At 40.1% G+C, this 21,363-nt stretch overlaps 1 protein-coding gene and 1 long non-coding RNA gene across 4 annotated transcripts in view; one reads left to right on the plus strand and one right to left on the minus strand.

Moving 5' to 3' along the window:
• Vps45 (vacuolar protein sorting 45 homolog) overlaps window positions 1-13,661 on the minus strand; it is a 54,847-nt gene extending 41,186 nt beyond the window's left edge. The window contains exons 1-7 of one of the 2 annotated variants that reach the window (XM_090341109.1): window positions 13,501-13,661; window positions 12,761-12,895; window positions 8,056-8,116; window positions 4,982-5,061; window positions 3,701-3,769; window positions 3,438-3,575; window positions 2,241-2,351 (exon numbers count right to left, since the gene is read on the minus strand). In XM_090341109.1, the coding sequence (XP_090197235.1) occupies window positions 2,241-2,351; window positions 3,438-3,575; window positions 3,701-3,769; window positions 4,982-5,061; window positions 8,056-8,116; window positions 12,761-12,895; window positions 13,501-13,593 (687 nt within the window). In that variant the 5' untranslated portion in view covers window positions 13,594-13,661. Of the gene's footprint in view, window positions 1-2,240; window positions 2,352-3,437; window positions 3,576-3,700; window positions 3,770-4,981; window positions 5,062-8,055; window positions 8,117-12,760; window positions 12,896-13,166; window positions 13,432-13,500 lie in introns of those variants that run through there. The other variant, XM_090341110.1, reaches the window with a different exon arrangement.
• A 353-nt stretch (window positions 13,662-14,014) lies between these two features.
• Window positions 14,015-21,363, plus strand: part of LOC150058325 (uncharacterized) — a 28,804-nt gene continuing 21,455 nt past the window's right edge. Inside the window, exons 1-2 of one of the 2 annotated variants that reach the window (XR_016536869.1) lie at window positions 14,015-14,177; window positions 18,481-18,551. This is a non-coding gene — a long non-coding RNA (uncharacterized LOC150058325). Of the gene's footprint in view, window positions 14,178-18,480; window positions 18,552-18,933; window positions 19,011-21,363 lie in introns of those variants that run through there. The other variant, XR_016536870.1, reaches the window with a different exon arrangement.

Below are 21,363 nucleotides of genomic sequence, written 5' to 3' on the forward strand. Positions count from 1 at the left end.
AAAATGTAAATTTTTTTGTTTTTGTAAAATCAGAAAAGAGAAACGCCAAGTTTTGCTTTGTCCCCACTTATGAGGAATGGATTACTCATAGTCATAGACTCATTACACAAAACTAAGTAGAAACCAAATGCCAGAAATACTGTAGTATTAAGAAATAATTTGCTGGGTACTAATGGCTCACACCTGTAATCCTAGCTACTCAGGAGACTGAGATCTGAGAATCACAGTTCAAAGCCAGCCCAGGCACAAAAGGTCATGAAACTCTTATCTCCAATCAACATAAGAAAACCAGAATTGTGCTAGGTAGGGCACTAGCCTTGAGCTGAAGAGCTCAGGCCCAGAGTTCAAGCCCACGACCGACCAAAAAAAAAATTAAAAAATTAAAAGAAAGAAAGAAAGAATTTAAGGGCTGGGAGTGTGGCCTAGTAGTAGAGTGCTTGCCTAGCATGCATGAAGCCCTAGGTTCTATTCCTTGGTACCACATACACAGAAAAAACCAGAAGTGGCGTTGTGGCTCAAGTAGTAGATCTCTAGCCCTGAGAATGCTCAAGGACAGGGCTTAGGCCCTGAGTTCAAACCCCAGGACTGGGAAAAAAGAAAAAGAATTTAAGAGATAATAAAGTAGGTACTTTATTTCTGAAACTATTTGCCAAAGGAATCCTTGAAAAACCAAGTTCCTTTAGGGCATAAATTAAGTACAATGAAGTTTTATGTTTCTGTGGACATCATCCCATGCCTGGTTCTACTACAGTACTTTGTCCAAAATGAAAATTATTGTTTTTTCTTTCTTTTTTAGAATCATGAGTTGAGGGCAGAGACTGTATCTTTAACCTGTTATTGCTAATGCTTGGTTCAATACATGGTATATAACAGAGGTTCTCAGTTATTTTCCTTTGGAAGACAGAATTAGAGATAATTATATTTTTTATACTATCTTTTATACTATTCTTTTATACTATCAAAAGTTTCTTGCCCTGATGCCTGTAATCCTAGCTAGCCTGTAATCCTAGCTACTCTCTGTAATTCTAGCTACTTGGGAGGCTGAGATGTGAGGATCAAGGTTCAAAGCCACCCCAGGCACAAAAGGACCTCTAGAAAACAGAAAGTGGGGCTTGGCTCAAAGGTAGGGTGTTCCTGAGCTAAAGAGCTCAGGGACAATGCCCAGGCCCAGGTGTAGGGTGGTAGCTTTGAGCTGAAGAGCTCAGGGACAGCACCCAGGCCAAGTTCAAGCCCCAAGACCCACCAAAAAAAAAAAAAAAAGTTTCTTTAGTGAACAGCTTTAGAAACAGAGTTCCCTTACACAACAGAGAAGTTTTGTTTACTTTCCAACCACAGATTTCCCTTAGCTAACATGGACACTATTATATAAGCTAAGAAGAAACTGAAACATAGATTAAGCCTTCCTTGTAAATCCAGACACTATTAATTGGACAACTATTATATGTAAGGAACTGTGCTGTCACTTGTAAAAGAATAAACACTAGCAAGATACAGTTTCACCAGGATAAAACAACCAAAGTTATACCTTGGTAAGTGAAATATGAGATATAACAAGGAGTTCTACAGTGAGTTTAGGGAGAAAAGAGCATGCCTGACTGAAAGAACACAGTACATTCTCCAGAGATGTTCTGTGGCTTTTGGGTAATCCTAGGGGCAAGTCTTTGGAAAGGTGAAGATGGAAAAGCTGGGAGTAGTGGCTCATACCTGTAATCCTAGCTACTTAGGAGGCTGAAATCTGACAATCAAGGTTCAAAGCCAGCTAACCAGAAAACTGAAAGTATAGTTGTGACTCAAAGTGGTAGAATATTAGCCTTAAGCAAAAGAGTTCAGGGACAGTGCCTAGGCCCTGAGTTTAAGGCCCATGACCAAAAATAAAAAAAGAGTAAGGAATCAAATAGATGCTCTAGCAGAAGAACTTAGGGTCTATAAGGGAATAGAAATAAGACTGGAAAAGAAAACAGAGAGAAAGAAATATTAGAAATTAGAACACACACAGCTTAGAAGTTACTTAGATTAGAAGCAGGAGTTTTACAGAAAGGGATTGAAAGGATAAGGCAGAAGAAGGAGTTAACAATGAATATGGCTGAAAAATGATACTAAATCACAGGAAATGCAAGGCAAATCCAAGAGTAGTTAACAACGAGGAAAATAGAACAAACCATATAGTTATTTCCATATCTGTACTTTGAGAAATATCACTTAAAATCAACCTTTTTTAGGCTAACCAAAAGGCTCTGCACCTGGTTAAGCAATGGAGTGATGGCATCATCGCAGCGATCCAAAATAAGCAGTAGTGGAGGAACCTCTGTCCGCCGGAACTCAAACAGTTCATATTCTTTAGTAATCACTTGCTGTGAGGTAAAAGAGAAAAACTGCCTCATCAATCAATTAGTTGCATATAAAGGTGACAAAAATAGGATAAGGGTCAGGAGAGTAGTCTAGTGGTAGAGTGCTTGCCTAGCATGCATGAATACCTGTGTTCAATTCCTCAGTACTACATACATAGAAAAGGAAGTGGCAGAGTGCTAGCCTTGAGCAAAAAGTGTCCAAGGACAGCGGCCAGGCTCTAAGTTCAAGCCCCAGGATTGGCAAAAAAAAAAAAAAAAAAGGAAACAAAAACCATAGTTCATTGCATCCTCATAGGCCTTTCATGAAAGAATCCAAAAGTTTCACAAAGTTTTATAGCAGACTGTTTAAGGGTTTAAGACTTGAAACCCAAAAGTTAAATAGTTTGTGAATGTGCCTTAGGTTAAACCTCAGTCTTAGCTGTTAATTTTTTTTTTGGTGGATCATGGGCCTTGAACGCTGGGCCTGGACACTGTACCTGAGCTCTTCAGCTGGGCCTGGGGTGTTGTCTCTGAGCTCTTCAGCTCAAGGCTACTAACTTAACCCTTGAGCCACAGCCCCACTTCCCCTTTTCTAGAGATTAATTGGAGATAAGAGTCTCGGTCTTTAGTGCCCAGACTGGCTTTAAACCTCAATCCTCAGATCTTAGCCTCCTGAGTAGTTAGCATTACAGGCTTGAGCCACCACGCCTGGCTAAGTTGTTACTTTTTTGTTTTGAATTATATAGACCTGCTTCTTTGCCAGTAAATATAACAAATCATTAACAGAAAATATTCCTGATAGTTTCTGAAATACGAGGGACATGATTGGATTTAATTTTTTTTTTTTTGGTCGGTTATGGGGTTTGAACTCTGGGCCTGGGCCCTGTCCTTGAGCTCTTCAGCTCAAGGCTACTGTCCTACCCCTGGAGCCATAGCCCCACTTCTGGTTTTCTAGTGGTTGACTGGAGATAGGAGACTCATGGACTTTAGTGCTAGAGCTGGCTTTGAACCTTGATCCTCAGATCTCAGCCTCCTGAGTAGTTAGGATTATAGGCGTGAGCCACTGTACCCAGCTCAGTTTTTTAGAACTAAGGATTGGGGATGGCAGACCTTAACACATTCTGCAAGTCTCTTTGCTGCTTCTGATGAGAGCTGATAACGAATCATAGGACACTTCTTAAGAGATAAAAGGAGAGCTGTCAGTCCTTGAGTTGTTCTGGATAGCTGGGCTGGATCCCAATTTCGACCCTTTTTGTTAAAAAAAAAAAACATTAAATTCAGAGAAGGTATTTGAATGTTTTAACTTTTTTTACCTGCCCAATTATTATTAACTTCCAATTGATGAGTTAATTTATTTTTGTCTTTTTCCATACCTGACAGCACCCCAAAATATTGAGGGAAAACAAATGTGGATTCACAGCAATGTAATCACCATAAAATTCCTGAAATAAAGCACCATGTTCAGTCATTCTATGAACTTCAATTATACCAAGCAGAAATATTTTCATATATGATATTATGCTATATAACATATTAGACATAAAGATACAAAAACATTAAAATAATTGGGTAATAAAATGATGAAAAAATTAGAATTATGAAGCACTAGTAATAATGATAAATCTTAAAAAAAATAAGTTGTAGAGGTACACATATTTCTAGAGGCTTCCATGCCTTATTTTACTAGTAAAAATAAAACACTGTTGTAAGATACCCAGTGTTACATTATACTCAGATAAAAGAACTTTGCTATCCTTTCTTTTCTTTCCAATGTAGTCTCATGAGGGAGAATATGCTCTAAAAGAAGCTATTATCTAGCATGTCCTCCTGAAAAATTCAAAACTAGTTTATTGCGTCAGTACCTCATGCCTGTAATCCTAGCTACTCAGGAGGCTGAGATCTGAGAATCACAGTTCAAAGCCAGCCTAGACATGAAAGTCTGTGAGACTCTTATCTTCAATTAGCCACCAGAAAACCAAAAGTGGGGCTGTGACTCAATGGGTAGAATGCTAGCATTGAGCTGAAGAGCTCAAGGAAAGCGCCCAGGCCCAGAGTTCAAGCCTCAGGACCAACCAAAAAAAAAAAAAAAACCAACTAGTTCATTTACTGCCTATGAATGTACTATTCTTCATTAGGTGATAAATATATCCAAATGTTTGTGATAAATGTATTAAAGAATACCATATTAAGTAGTCAAGAAGGAAAAGGAAACATATGTCCTAATATAATATGTTTATATATATGTATGTTGTATATATGTGTATGTTTGTATAGTATATGTAAAATGTTTGGGATTTTCCAAGTTTTAACCTAATGACAAAAGTCTAGAAAAGAGAGAAAATTATGAACAGTAACTGTAAGAAAGCCCCCTAGCTTCCTACTCTCCTGATCAGGCACAGTCCCATTAATAAACATACTTGTCCTGACCCTGTGAAGCCCTTCTCATCAACTCATTGCTCACTGTTTCTTCTTCTTTCCACTGATTCCTTTCAGATCCAATCTGATCCCTTTTTCAAGTTTCTACATGTAAGTATATTTTGGTACAATGCACATTTATTTGTTGTGCCGCTCTTCTTTTGAGACAGCATCTTCATACTGTTAGACTAAAATCTTTTCAAAGAACTAGAGATCAGTTATGAAACCAACATGTTTACCTGAACCTCAGCCACAACTTCCTGCTCATCAGCTTCAGCTAATGACTTCACATCACTCTTGCTGATTACATTACTGAAATCTGAAACAGACACAGGAGTTCAATTTGACTCTAAGGAGATTATCTCTGCTGCAACAGACATAAATGGGACTGACAGTTAAAAACCTAATGAATAAGTAGTTTGGTACAAATTATGGTGTATGCCGAAGTAATACCTTCAAATTGAATGCTTAAATCTATACAAAAAAAGACCACCACAGGAAATACTAGATAATCTCAGGAAAGCAAGACATTATATTGAAAATAGTAAATCAAGGGGAAAAAGCAAGTTTTTCTAATCCTTTCTTTTTTATTTTATTTATTTACTTGTTTATTTTGCCAGTCCTGGACTTGAGCTCAGGGCCTGAGCACTGTTCTGGGACTTTCTTAAGGCTAAAGCTCTACCACTTGAGCCTCAGCACCACTTCCAGCTTTTTTTCTATGTATATGGTACGAAGGAACTGAACCCAGGTCTTTCATGCATGCTAGGCAAGCACTCTACCACTAGGCCAAACTCCTGGCCCCTAATCCTTTCTTTTATGTAACTTATATTAAATAGTAGATGAGGAATTGTTTTTCAGTGCTGGGATCCAAACCTATGGCTTCCCCCTTTTATAGCAAAAACTCAAGCAATGAACTGCATTCTCAACCCTTAGAAAATTTTCTTTATAAGCCAGGTGCTGTGGCTCATGCCTGTAACCCTAGTTACTCAAGGAGGCTGAGATCTGAGGATCACGGTTCAAAGCCAGATCAGGCACAAAAGGACCTGAGACTCTTATCTCCAATTAACCTCTAGAAAATGAGAAATGGGGCTTTGCTCAGGGGTAGGGCAGTAGCCTTAAGCTGAAGAGCTCAGGAACAATACTCAGGCCGAGTTCAAGCTCCATGACCCACAAAAAAAAAAAAAAAAAAAAGAAAAAAGAAATTTTTCTTTATAAAACATTTCATTTGGCTGAGTACTGTGACCAAAGGTATTTGGGAGGCAAAGGCAGGGATGGGGGAGCAAGGGTTAAGGCCAGTTCATCATAAAAGTTCATGAGATTTTATGTCAACTAGTGGCTGAATTTTGTAGTTGGCATCTGTTATCTCCACTTCAGGATAACACAATAGGTAGGCCTGGTACTGTGAGTGTGTCCTCCCACTGATTCTAGAAAGCACAAACAGGCAGATTTCAGCCCAAGCCAGCAAGAGTATAAAACTAGTCCCTACCTTGAAAAGAACCAATGCGTAAATGGGTTGACAAAGTGGCTCAAGTGGTTAAGCCACTTGCCTGGCAAGCACAGGACCCTCATAAATCCCAGAACTGAAAACAAAACCAAAAACAATCTAAAAAATAAAGAAGGAAGCCAGGTGTGGTGGCACATGCTATCCAGAGTAGTACCAGTCAGCACTGAGAAGGTTGTGAGTTTAAGGCCTGCTTGGGCCACATAGTAAGTTCAAGGCCATCTTGATTTACACAACCCAGTCTAGAACCTACAAAATCAATATCAAAGCAAAAATATAGAATTATTATAATTGAATTAGAGGTCATTTTTCAAGCCTTAGTGTTGGATCCTAAGCGCTGAGCAACAACAGTTGTTTGGTATCACAGGAACAAACAACTAATGAAATGATGTAATACAACTTACTGAGTATCCTGTCAAAGAGAAATTGAAACAATCCAATCAAGGCTATACATCTAAGAATTTATAGGCAAAAGAATATTTTAAGCTGTAAGGAACATGTAAACTACTTCCATGGTGATGTAATTTGGATGATCTAGACTATGGAAAACTTAATTTAATATCTTAAAACAGGCACTAATTCTAATACAGGTTTCATACCATAGCATATGTGAATTTTCAATTATTTCAAAATTAAAAGTATAATTTAAAAAATAAAAATTATGACTATTAGCCAAAAACATAACCAAAAGAAACAAACAAAAACTAGGATAATGTACCTTTTGAGGTATTATGAAGGATCAAAGAAAATAAAATATGAAATACTTCTTTAAAAATATGAAGTCTTGGGGTTGGGAGTTTGGCCTAGTGGTAGAGTGCTTGCCTGGCATGCATGAAAACCAGGACTCAATTCCTCCATACAACATACATAGAGAAAGCTGGAAGTGGTGCTGTGGCTCAAGTAGTAGAGCTCTAGCCTTGAGAAAGCGCAAGACAGTGCTGAGGCCCTGAGTTCAAGCGCCAGGACTGGCAAAAATAAATAAAAACAAACAAACAAAAATAAATAAATAAATAAATAAAAACAAAGTCTTATTACAAATGTTAATGTTGGGTATACTTATTAAATTATAATATATACTAAAGAAATATGTGTGCATTAGACTATAGTGTAAACCCTAAAATTCAAAAGCTTTAGAACATCTTGAATGTCCTATTGACTGAGCATGGTTTAGTCTTTTTGTTTTGGAACCATTGCTAAATAGACCTCAAAGATCAATAATGACATCTAGAGGAGAACACATGTAACTTCTATAGAAAAATGTATTAGATCAGATAAATCCACCTCAATAGTCTAGTAAACATAAACCCAGTTTCTTTCCATGGAGTTCTGCATAAGAGATAACTACCTGATGATTTGTATATTCATGCATTACACAGAGTAGCAAAGAAAAGTCAGATGCTTTCATTTGGCATGTAAAGTAAATCTTTACTTTTCCAACAGACCAAGGATACCAAATCCCCAAATAAGATCAGCATCTGTACCTCAATTCATGAGTGGAATATAGGATGAAGTAAACATGATTTTGGGTTTGTTTGTTTTTCTGGTGGAGGTGGGATGTAAAATTTGACAACCTGAGGCAAAGTAAAACTAAAAAGGTTTTTATTTTTTAAGCAAACTGATAAATGGTAATCATATTTAGCTCTCATAAAGAGACTACTGCCTACAGTACCTTTAATACTTTGAAAGGCTGCCACATAAGCTATACTTTTATAGTGATGGATTCAATAAACTTGATGATACAAAATGCTGCATGGAATATCCATATATGTATGGATACATATACATGACTGAACAATGAACTAATATACTTACAAATAAAATATATACTGTATTTGGGCCTTCGGAGCTCCTGAATCAGATAATCCACATTCTCCTAGAAAATACAGATCCATTAAACAAACTCAAGGACAATGCCCAGGTCCAGAGTTCAAGTCTCATGACCCACAAAAACAAAAGGTAGTAAGTGCCTGGGGCATGGACTACTGGGATAGTGCTTGCATAGCATGCCTAAATCCCTGGGTTTGATTCCTCAGTACCACATAAACAGAAAAAGCCAGAAGTGGTGCCACGGTTCACGTGGCAGAGTGCTAGCCTTGAGCAAAAAGTGTCCAAAGACAGTTCCCAGGCCCTGAGTTCAAACCCCAGGACTAGCAAAAGAAAAAAGGGGAAAAAAAAGTAATAAGTATCATTCATTGCATCCAGTGCTTGGTTTACTGAATCAATGTATGTTGAAGACAAGATTGTGTGTTGGCCAGTGAGGACTGAAGACAAAAAAGAAATACATTAGATATAACAATTAGAATCATACATCATATTTAATATTATACATATATTAAGTTAATATATAGTATTAACTACCTATCTTAGCTCTATTTTTATCTTTTCAATTTGAATTTTATATAAATGATGTACAGAGGCGTTATAGTTACATAAGTAATGAGTACATTTCTTTTTTCTTTCTTTTTTTTTTGGTCATTCCTGGGACTTGAACTGTGGACCTGGGCATTATCCCTGAGCTCTTCAGCAAAAGGCTACTGCCCTACCCCTTGAGCCATAGTGCCACTTCCGTTTTCCAGTGATTAATTGCATGCTAAGCAAGCACTCTACCAGTAAGTCACATTCTCAGCTCTTACTGTAATATTTAAATTTAATATTCATTAAATTAATATTTCATATTCATTCTTTAACTTATTGGGACTGAGAGCCTTCACAACTGTAATGTCTGTGAAGTTTTGCAAATAACATGCTGACATTTTTTCATTATTTTAAAATAAAATGATTGCTAGAAACAAAGCAACAGTTTTATATGACCTTTCCAACTATGTCAATTCCAACTATGAAAAGTCATGACATGGGCCGGGAGTTTGGCCTAATGGTTAAAGTGCTTGCCTAGCATGCATGAAGACCCGGGTTCGATTCCTCGGCACCACATACATAGAAAAAAGCCAGAAGTGGTGCTGAGGCTCAAGTGGTAGAGCTCTAGCCTTGAGAAAGTCCAAGGACAGTGCTCAGGCCCTGAGCTCAAGCCCAGGACTGGTAAAAAAAAAAAAAAAAAGAAAAGTCATGACATATTTTATCTATATTCAAACTATAACATATGGTTAAAGTTTTATATAAATTGGCTCCAAAACTAAACATTCTATGCTATTTTTTTTTCCAGCCCTGGGGCTTGAACTTAGGGTCTGGATACTTTTCCTGAGTTTCTTTTGCTAGCACTCTACCACTTGAGCCACAGCACCATGTCCATCCAGCTTTTTCTGTTTATGTGGTACTGAGGAATGGAATTTAGGGCTTCATGCATGCTAGGCAAGCACTCTACCACAAAGTCACATTCCCAGCCCTCAATCCTATTTTTTAATTTAATATTCATTTTTATTTACACTATGCAAAAAATTTAGGGTACATTATTTTCTAAGTGGGAAAAAGTATTCAAAATTGTCAAAATTAACTTTGTATAAAAAACCTTAAGGACAAAAAAAAATTAAGGCAGCCAGACCATGAAGCCCAGGCTGGCCTTGAGCTCTATATTTTCTTGCCTCACTGTCCAAGCACTAGGAATTACAGGAATGTATCAATACATTTGGAAAAAAACTTTATTTTGGTGATACTGGATTTTGAACTGAGTCTTATACTTGGTAAGCAGACACTTTACCACTTGAGTTACTCTAACAGCTAGTTTTTGAGTTTTTGGTTTTTTTTCCAGTACCTGTCCTGGAGCTCAAATTCAGGGCCTGGTCCCTATTCCTAAGTTTTTGTGCTCAAGGCACAAAATGGGACCTTACTTTATGCTCAGGCCTGCCTGGATGTTGATCCTATTTGTTCTTTTTTCATAGCTGAGATAACATACCACCACATCTATCCACTGGTGGAGATGGAGTTTCCAGACCTTATTTTGCCTGGGTTGGCCTTGAACCTTAATCTTCTGCCTCTATCCCCAAGGTAGCTAGACACAAATTGTGTTTTATTTTGTGTGTGTGTGTGTGTGTGTGTGTGTGTGTGTGTGTGTGTGTGTGATGAGGCTTGAACTCGTCCTGAGTGCTGTCCCTGAGCTCAAGACTACCTCCCTACCCTTGAGCCAAGCCCCATTCCCCATTTTCTAGAGGTTAACTGGAGATAAGAGTCTTAGGTCTTTGGTGCCCAGGCTGGCTTTGAACCTTGATCCTCAGATCTCAGCCTCCTGAGTAGCTAGGATTACAGGCGTGAGCCACCACACCCGGCGGCATAGATTGCTTTTAATAAAAAATATTTTAAATCCAAGATTACTTTCTCATAATATGCTCGGTAAAAAAAGACGAAGTCTAAGAGAATTTGAGAGTGCATATTGCTGTGAAAGAGGTTCTCTCACAGTTGGGGAATAATGAACTAAATGATCTGTACAACTTCTTTTGAAACAAACTTTTATGAGTCAGAACAACAAACATGAAACAACTTATATTCATCAAGTTATATTAAGCAAATATTTATTAAATGTTCTCTGTAGCAACAGAGAACATATTGAGAAAATAAATATAACTTCTGCCCTCACAGAGCTTACTGCTGACAGGTAAGACAAATATTAATCACAAACCATACAACTTCACCATTATAAGTGACAGGGAAGGGAAAATGGTGCTGTATTTATCAAAGGAATTTGACCTGGTCAGTAAGCCCCAGGAAGGTTTTCTTGAGAATTTAAAGAAGGGATCATATAAAAGTCCTGTGGCATGTTAGAATAATGGGAAATGTAGTGGACTGAAAGACTATTGGTGTAGGTGCAGAGTACAAAATGGAGAAGTTTGAAATGAGGCTTAAGAAGTAGTTGGAGGGCCGGGAGTTTGGCCTAGTGGTTAAAGTGTTTGCCTAGCATGCATGAAGACCAGGGTTCGATTCCTCGGTACCACATACATAGAAAAAAAGCTGGAAGTGGTGCTGAGGCTCAAGTGGTAGAGCTCTAGCCTTGAGAAAGTCCAAGGACAGTGCTCAGGCCCTGAGCTCAAGCCTAGGACTGGCAAAAAAAAAAAAAAAAAAAAAAAGAAGTAGTTGGAGCTAGATCACACTGGGCCACAAGAAAGGAGTTTTGTCTATATATTAAAAGCAATGAGAAGTCATCTTATGATTTCAAGCAGAAGTGATATAGTCAGATTTTTATTTTGGGAAGTACACAATGTACAAGCATGGTGAAAGTGCAATAGAGCTGAAGCACAGGGATATTAACCAAAAGAAAAAATAAGCTAGTCCTAGAACCAGTCTTAGAACTTGAACTCAGGGCCTAGACACTGTCCCTGAGCTTCTTTTGCTCAAAGCTAGCACTCTACCAATTGAGCCACAGCACCACTTCCAGCCTTTTCTGTTTATGTTGTACGGAGGAATTGAACCCAGGACTTCATGAACGCTAGGCAAGCACTCTACCACTAAACCACATTCTCAATCCTGGCAAAGGACTTTTAAAGGTGATGCTCAAATTACATTTAGACAGTGATGGACAAAAACTGACAATTTAGGCACCAGCAGCTCATACCAGTAATCCTAGCTACTCAGGAGGCTGAGATCTGAGTGACATGGTTTCATGACAGCCCAGGCAGGAGAGTGAATCTTTTACCTTCAATTAACCACCAAAAAGTTGAATTGGAGCTGTGGCTTAAGTGGTAGAACACTAACCTTGAGCAAAAAACCATCAGGGGCTGCATTCAGGCTCTGGGTTCAAGCCCTCGATTGGTGAATAAGCATGTGCGTGTGCATGTGTGCACACACACGAATGGCTGAGGGATCTTCTTAAATCAGGCGACAGTGTTAGTGCTAGCTCTTTATTAGAGGCCCCCTCCACAGGCTTTTTTCCTGAGTAAATTTGCACAGGCATAGAGCCATCTGCTTGCCTATTTTCTTTGCCTTGGGTTCTAACAGGAACAAACAAATAAGGGATAGGAATGAGCATGTAGAGGAATGTGATAAAGGCCCAGTTGGCTACACTGGAAAAGCAAAATTGCTGGAAATGGTGGTGTGGCTGGATGTAGTTGAGCACTAGCTTTGAGCTTAAAAGTTTAGGGACAGCACCCAGGCCCAGAGTTTAAGCCCCACGACTGACAAAAAAAAAAAAAAAGTCACAAGAAGATACATAAGGCCAGTCTAATAAATTTAGTAACTATTAGGTCACTAACTATAGATGGAATCATGGAAGTAAAATTAAGCCACTTTTGGTTTCTAAGCATAGATGCAAATGAAATGGAAAAGGTTTAAAAATGCTAACAGCTGTATATAAAATTAAGTAAGTGCCAGTGGTGTTAATGCAAATCTCTATTAGAGTAGTTTGTAACTTTGGGAAGTACTGTGAACCTCAATGGCATCTTAAAGGAAAAACTGGCTATAAGGTGTACACTGATCTATGATAAAGAGAATGAAAGTTATAACTGACAAATTAGGATAAATATGATACACTATGATACATAAGTGATAATTTAAATTTATTTTGCCTTCATAATGCTTTCAGATCAGAATGTTCTGCATCTGCCTGGGAAGATGGTAGCTCAGGTTTGTGTAGTACCTTTGTAGGTCGAAGGAAACAAATTGCCTTCAGGTGTTTCATGATCTCTCGATTTTGTGAATCAATGCGTTCAAAGAGGTATACTTCCTTCTGAAGAATCTCTGATTGGGTATATACCATACTCACGATTCCAGTCTGGAAAGAGAAAGAACTAACTAGATGATGCTAGTTCAGAAAGACAACTTAAAAAAATTAAGATTCAGCTGAATAATTTAATCTCTAAAGTGCAGAATAACATTTACTGAACATCCAAAATAATGCCAGAATGAAAAACAGGCTCTGTCAGAACAGAAACGATCCATAAATTTAAAAAGATAGATTTTCCCCATCACATTAAAGTGTTTCCCTTTCTTTATGTCTGTGGCCTTAAAGAATATTTTCCCCCCTTAAGTCTGTGGCCAACAACCTGTCATTTCAGTGTGAGTTCTAACAGCTTTTCTTGGAAAACACAAGCCTGAGTGAAAACAGCAGGAGAGTCCTGAAGGCTTCCAAGTCTTCTCACAAATTAGTTGATTTCTTAGCCGAGACATTGTTTCCGGGCATAAGAAATCTCTGGGCACCGATTGAGAGTCATTTAGACTGAAAACCCACTGGGAAAGCCTTACACACTTTTCAGTTCTGCACAGGACTGACCCTCATGATCTTGAATTAAACAAAAATCCTATAGTGGAATTGGGTCCTGCTACCCCAGGGGAGGGAGGACTCGTCCACAAACAAATACCGAACCGAAGCACACTCACCGTCTCTTTATCCATGAGAAGTACTTTCATCCCGGGCCCGCTGTCCTCTATCATTTTGGAAATGTACTGCTTCACAGCAAAAACTACGTTCATGGTGGCGAAATGACAGGTGCCCCCCACGGCTTCCCGCCCCCTTTTTCTTGCCGAATTAACCCCCCCACCACACACACACTTTGGCGGGGTCTCAGCTGCTTCCGGCCGGCTGGCAGCTGACTTCCGGAAGTCCGGGCAGTTACGGAGCTGGGAGTTGTAGTTCCGCTGCGGAGTCGGGGGGGGGGGGGCTGGCTGGCGTCACCGGAAGAGGAAAGCCCAGACTGAAACACTCTGCGTCCTGCGCCGCTCCCCGCCCGCCCCAGCCGGCTAGGACTGGTCTGGAAGCTCGGGTCGCGCAGACCCCTCTTGGCCTTCCGTCCCGCAGGCCTGGCCGCGCGGCCTGACGCGTCTCCTACGTTGACGGGGAGGATGGCGCCGCGGGCTGTGGTCCGGAACGAGCGAGCGCGGCCGCGGACACTTTTGTGCCACGGTCGCTTCCTCGGGTGGCTGTGGAGGGATGCGGGGAAGACGCCGCCGGTACCTGGGCGCCCAGGACGGCGCGTGGTGAATCACGCGCGGCGTTTAGGAGGCCGCGGCCGACGTGGATTGATGAGGCCGGGACAGCGCCTGTGTGGTGGCTGAAAGTGAGGCCCGAGTTGGTGTTCTGTGGACACACTGCTGCAGCGAAACAGGACTTTGTTGAAGGACAGGCACAAAGGGAGTGTCTTTTAGGAATATTAGGGGGGCTTCCTAGCTACTCAGGAGACTGAGATCTGAGGGTCGTGGTTCAAAGCCAGCCCGGGCACTACAGAGCCGGGAGACTCTCTCCAGTTAATCGATAGAAAATGGGAAGTGGGGCTGTGGCTCAAGGATAGGGCCTTAGCCTTTAGCCGAAGAGCTCAGCTTTCACTACTTGTAATCCCAGCTGATTTAGGAAGCAGACACTGGAGGATTAGGGTTCAAGGCCAACCCAACCCAGGTATAAGGTTTGCAAGACCAGATCTCAACCAACAAGCCTAGTGTGGTATTAACTCATCTGTAATCACAGTTACCCGGGGGAGGATCAGGATCTGAAACCAGTCTGGGGAAAATATGAGGCCTTATCTGAAAAAATAACTTAAAAAAAAAAAAGGTAGTGGTGAGGAAGTGGCTCAAATGGAGCAGTGCTTTCCCACCAAAGCCCCGAGTTTAAGTCCCAGTACTACCAAAAGTTGAAGAAAAGGGGAGAACAAGATAAAGGAGGAGAATAATATAAGATGGTTGTGTTTTTAGTGTCAGGAAAACCGTAAGGTAGAGATTTAAGATTTCAGACTCAGGAATCAGCCAATTTGAATTTAATTCTATGTGAATTTAGCAAGTTATATAACCTTTCTATGCCTCAGAATCTTCATTTGTAAATGAAGAAAATAACAGCTACTTCTGGCTAGTAGGAAAATTAAATGAGATAATACATATAAGTCTTTAAAACATTTTTGTGAAGATGATAGACATGGCAGTTACAGTCACACAAGTAAGGAAATGAGTATATTTCTTGTCCAACAGTGCTACCCTGTACTTCATTTTCTCCTATTTCCCTCTCTATGTATAGTCTTTAGCCTAGCTTAAAGCAATTTTTTAGCAAATTATGCCATGCTAGTTTCACTATAAAAATATAAAGGTCATATTCTTTCCTGAGAAATTAATAAAATTTATAGGGTGAACTTTTAAATAACATATTTATTTATAAAAACAAGCAAGACTTGGGGCCAGGAGTTTGGCCTAGTGGTAGAGTGCTTGCCTAGCATGCATGAAGACCGAGGTTCGATTCCTCAGAATCAAGTACATAGCAAAAAGCCCTAAGTGGTGCTGTGGCTCAAGTGGTATAGCTCTAGCCTTGAGAAAATCCAGGGACAGTCCTCAGACCTTGAGCCCAAGCCCAGGACTGCCCCCCCCCCAAAAAAAAGCAAGACTACATTATTGCTAAGGTTTCTTTTATGATCTCAATTCTGTTTTGAGCTTTCATGGTGTATATGTATATGATCATAAGTGTTATGAAATTGTGAACATCTTAGATGTTTCAAAAGAACAGGGAAGCCATAGGAAGTAGCAACATGCATTTTCTTGTACCTCCTTAACTATCATTAAGAATAAAGGAGTCTTGGGACTGGGAGTTTGGTATAGTGGTAGAGTGCTTGCCTAGTGTGCATGAAGGCCTGGGTTTGATTCCTGGGAACCACATACATAGAAAAAAGCCAGAAGTGGTGCTGAGGCTCAAGTGGTAGAACTCTAGCCTTAAGAAAGTCCAAGGACAGGGGCCGGGAATTTGGCCTAGTGGTTAAAGTGCTTGCCTAGCATGCACGAAGACCCGGGTTCGATTCCTCGGTACCACATATATAGAAAAAGCCGGAAGTGGTGCTGAGGCTCAAGTGGTAGAGCTCTAGCCTTGAGAAAGTCCAAGGACAGTGCTCAGGCCCAGGACTGGACAATGCTCAGGCCCTGAGCTCAAGCCCAGAACTTTAGAAATGGCTTATTATTAGGCTGGAGGCATTGTTCTGGTTGTTTAACACTTGCTTATCTAACATGAAGCCATGAATTCAAACCCCAGGACTGTCCAAAAATAAATCACACTGGAGGTATGGCACAGTGAAAGTGTGCTAGTCATGAGCAAAGCAATTCAAGTGAGTGCAAAGTGCTGAAATCAAGGGGAAAAAAAGTACTGCCAAGAAAAAAAAAAGCAAAATATTTTATTTGTACATCTTTCCACTGGAAGAAAATGAGATCTTAGGGCTGGGAGCGTAGCCTAGTGGTAGAGTGCTCACCAATCATGTATGAAGCCCTAGGTACCACATATTCAGAAAAAGCCCCAGGACTGGCAAAAAAAAAAAAAAAAGAAAATGAAATCTTTGTTATCATTCAAGAATCTCTTCACAAGAATAGTAATTAAAGCAGCTACATTTTGTTGATGTCCGACAAAAAGTACTAATAGCACCTAGAAAGGTGCTGAGGGTTTTACAAATATCTCTGCTAAACTTTGCAAATTTTTTTGTTGATCGTGGGGCTTGAACTGAGGGCCTGGGTATTGTCCCTGAACTCTTTTAAATTCTTTTTTTTCTTTGGCCAGTCCTGGGCTTGAGGTCAGGGCCTGAGCACTGTCCTTGGACTTTCTCAAAGCTAGAGCTCTCTACCACTTGAGCCTCGGTGCGACTTCCAGCTTTTTTTCTATGTATGTGGTACCGAGGAATTGAACCAGGGTCTTCGTGCATGCTAGGCAAGCACTCTATCACTAGGCCAAATTCCCGGCCCCATCCTTCCTGAACTCTTTTGTTCAAGGCTTTTGCTCTACCATTTTGAGCCATAGCACCACTTTTTTTTTTATAGTGGTTAATTGGAGGTATGAGTCTTACTGACTTTCCTGCTCAAGTTGGCTTTGAATTGCAGACCTGAGATCTCAGCCTCCTGGGTAGCTAGGATTACATGTCTGAGCCATCAGTGCTGAGCTCAACTTTCTTTTGAGTTAGGCATTATCTAATTATCTCCATATTGTAGATACACTGAAATTCAGAGAAGTTGAAAAACTTTCCTAAGATTCTACAAAGCACCAAATTGAGAGAAGCCTTTTTTTCCATGAGCATTTTATCATGTCTATCTATCTATCTTTTTTTTTATTGGTGGTGGTCGTGGGGCTTGACCTCTGGGCCTGGGTGCTGTCCCTGAGCTCTTCAGCTCAAGGTTATCACTGTACCATTTGAGCCACAGTATTACTTCCTCATATTTCTTTGTATGCATCCATTTTAAATATCTGATTTAGAAGCTAAATTATTTCTGCAGTAGAAAAAGTCTCTCTTCTCTGCTCTGCTCTTCTCTTTTCCTCTTTTCTCTCTCTGTTCTTACAGCAAGTATAGTATCCTGCACTTAAAAGATACCCAATAAATATTTAACGTTGGTGAAACTCACTATGGGCACACTGCTACCATAGCGTGTTAAATAAAGTATAGTTTTACATGGGCAGAACAAAGAGATCAGTATACTCATAAGTGGTTCATGCCAATAATCTTAGTGCATGATATAGAATAAATTCTGAGAAAACTAGGCAATCTTTTTTTTTTTTTTTTTGCCAGTCCTGGGCTTGAGCTCAGGGCCTGAACACTGTCCTTGGACTTTCTCAAGGCTAGAGCTCTACCACTTGGGCCTGAGCACCACTTCTGGCTTTTTTCTATGTATGTGGTACCGAGGAATGGAACCCGGGTCTTCATGCATGCTAGGCAAGCACTTTAACCACTAGGCCAAACTCCCGGCTCCAAACTAGGCAATCTTTCTCCACATTCCCAAGTCAATTACAGGGTCATAGACTAAGAATTCTGGTGGTCTTGTAACAAATGACGTGACATTTGTTTTTCTCTGAGCACTTTCCAGCAATAATTAAAGATAGAAGCAATTCCATACACTTACTGATTAAGAATTTACTTGAAACTGGACACGATGGTTCACACCTGTAATCCTAGCTACTCAGGAGACTGAGCTCTGAGGATCTCAGTTCAAAGCCAGCCCAGGCACTAAAGAATATGAGACTCTTATCTCCAATTAATCACTAGAAAACTGGAAGTGGGGCTGAGGCTCAAGGGGTAGGGTGATAGCTTTGAACTAAAGAGCTCAGGGACATTGCCTAGGCCCATGACCCCCAAAAAGGGAGGCGGGGAGTGTAGCCTAGTGGTGGAGTACTCACCTACATGCACAAAGCCCTGGGTTCGATTCCTCCATACCACATATTCAGAAGGCCAGAAGTGGTGCTGTGGTACAAGTGACAGAGTGCTAGCCTTGAGAAAAAAGTGTCCAAGGACTGTGCCTAGGCCCTGCGTTCAAGCCCCAGGACTGGCAAAATTATTATTATTTATTTATGTATTTTTTTATTTTACATGAGAAACTATCACCTTTATGAAGTATGAATTTGCCTCTGGATTTTTTTTTCAGCACTCAGATAGAGGGCGCCCTTGAACTATCAAGGAGAAACTAATAACAGGCTCTGTAAAACCTGCTGGCTGGTAAGTAATGGTTACAAGAACAAAGGGAAATCATTAAAACATTATTTGAGCTGAAATAGATTACAAAATGCTTGTTAAATTTGTGTATAGTTTTTGTGTGGGTGCCTTTGTTTGTGTTTTGAGACAGGGCGGGACTTGAACTTACAGGCCCCTACAGTCCCATTTCAGATCCTGCATTCCCTAATATGTGGGACTATAGTATGTACTACTTTGCCTCTTAACTTTAAATTTTATCAATTTGTTGTATAAATTACTTCTACATAATTTTTTCATTTCTTCTTGTTTTTGTGGCCATAGGGATTGAATTCAGAGCCTCCCAGGCGAGTGCTCTATCACTTGAATACTGCCTTTTGCTTCCAGTTTGATATTCAGATGGGATCTCACACTTTGTTTGTGCTGGCCTAAAGCTAAGATCCTCCTACCTATGCCTCCTGAGTAGCTGGGACCACGATCTACATGGTGTGTGTGTGTGTTTTACTTGTGGGTTTTTGTTTTGTTTTCAGCACTAGTGTTTGAATTCAGAGCTTTGTGCTTATATCGTGCTCCTATCCCATTCACAGCACTGGTTACTAGATTTGTAGAAGATAGTCATTCATCCAATAAGCCTTTGTTGGACATAAGGTATGTGGCTATAGAAATACAGCACTGAAAATAGGCGCTAGGATTATACCTGTAATTCTAGCTACTCATATGGCTGAGATCTCAGGATGGCAGTTCACAGCCAGCCTGAGCACAAAAGTCTGTGAGACTTGTATCCAATTAACCATTCAAAAACTGAAAGTAGCACTGTGGCTCAAAGTAGTAATGCACCAGCCTTGAGCAAAAGAGTTCAGGGTCCCCACCCAGGTCCTAAGTTTAGGCCCCACAACTGACAGAAAGGAAAAAGGGAAGGGAGGAAGAAAGGGGCGGGGTGGGGGGGAGAAGGAAGGAAGGAAGGAAGGCTGAATAAAACATGGAAATCTCTAACTTCATAGAATTTGTAAGCCAGGGAGGGCAATCTAACAACACAGTGAGTAAATATATGTAGTTATTGTGTGATTATTAGTTTCATAGAAGAAAAAAATAAGCCTAAAGAAGCAAGAAAGGGGACGTTTGTAGTTAAAATAATATGAGGTCTTAGTATAATGTATGAGTCTGTTGTCACAGTATTCATGAGGCTGAGGCAGGAGGATGTGGCGAGTCCATGAATTCTAAGCCAGCCTGGGAAACAGTATCACTCTATTCCAAAAAATTAATTACTTCGGTGCTGATGGCTCTCACCTGTAATCTTAGCAACTCAGTCTAGAGAGCTCTGAGCTCATCAGTCTGGCTGTTAGGATGAGAATAAATTGTAGGGACAAAGGCAAAAGAAGAGAGGTCAGTTAGGAGCTTTAAATTATCCAGGAAGCCTGGTGCAGTGGCTCATGCCTGTAATCCTAGCTATTCAGGAAGCTGAGATCTGAGGATCACGGTTCACGGACAGCCCAGGCACTAAGAAGCCCATGGGACTTTTATCTCCAGTTAACTACCAGAAAACCAGAAGTGGTGCTGTGGCTCCAGGGTAGGGCAGTAGCCTTGAGCTGAAGGCTCAGGGACAATGTCCAGGCACAAAGTTCAAGTCCCACGACTGACATGATGATGATGATGATGGTGATGATGATGATAAATAAAACTTGTCCAGGGAAGAGATGGGAGATGGAAAAATGGAGATGATAAAGAGGATCTGGAGGTTGTGACAGTGGATTCACAAAAGCAAGTTGTGTATGGGAAGATCATTTCACTTCAAAAGTTATTCTTACCTACATTATATGTCACACAACTGGAACTCTCTAACTGTGTTCCTTCCTTTTCTAACCCGTGCTGTCTGCCATAGGAACTAAAACTAGGTTGTTTGGTTTGGGGGGAAGTGAATTCTAGAGCAGTTTTGTTTTTGAAACAGTTTTTAATATTTCAATAAACTCCCAATGGAACAACAAGAAATCTAATTATTTCTCTGCTTTATTAGAAATGCTTAATATCTATCTATCTATAGATCTATGGAGAGATATAGATCTAATAGAGAAATATCTATATAGATATCTATGTAGATCTATATCTATCTATCTATCTATCTATCTATTTATCTATCTATCTATCGAGAGAAAGAGAGATTGCAAGTCATGGGGCTTGAACTCAGGGCCTGAGAACTGTCCTTGGACTTTCTCAAGGCTAGAGCTCTACCACTTGAGCCACAGCACCACTTCTGCCTTTTTAATATGTATGTGGTCCCGAGGAATCGAGGAATTGAACCCAGGTCTTCATGCATGCTAGGCAAGTACTCTACCAGTAGGCCAAACTCCCAGCCCCTAATTATATTACTTTTAACTAAGACTTGTGTCTCTTTCTTATAAATTGATAGCTATATCCTAATATAAATAGAAAGCCTCTTTTCACATTTTTTTTTCCCAGCCTTGGGCTTGAGCTCAGGGCCTGAGCACTGCCCTTGGACTCTCTCAAGGCTAAGGCTCTACCACTTGAGCCTCAAGCACCACTTCTGGCTTTTTTCTATGTATGTGTTATCAAGGAATTGAACCTGGGTCTTCGTGCATGCACTCTACCAGTAGGCCAAACTCCCGGCCCCTTTTCACATTTTTTGCACATGAAGACTTTCTTAAGCTTGTAGGGAACTTAAAATATTGGCAATCTAGTACTATAGTTATATTTCTAGTCTGAGATTAATGTTATTTCATGCAAAATATGTAACTTTTTTGTTAATGAACATATATAGAACTATGTAACAACTCAAAATAGTGAAGATGATGCAAGTTGAAAAAAAAAACAGGTAATTTGCTCT

Source organism: Megascapheus bottae, chromosome 10 (genome assembly GCF_031878675.1).
Source record: "Megascapheus bottae isolate mThoBot1 chromosome 10, mThoBot2.hap1, whole genome shotgun sequence".
Lineage (NCBI taxonomy): Eukaryota > Metazoa > Chordata > Mammalia > Rodentia > Geomyidae > Megascapheus > Megascapheus bottae.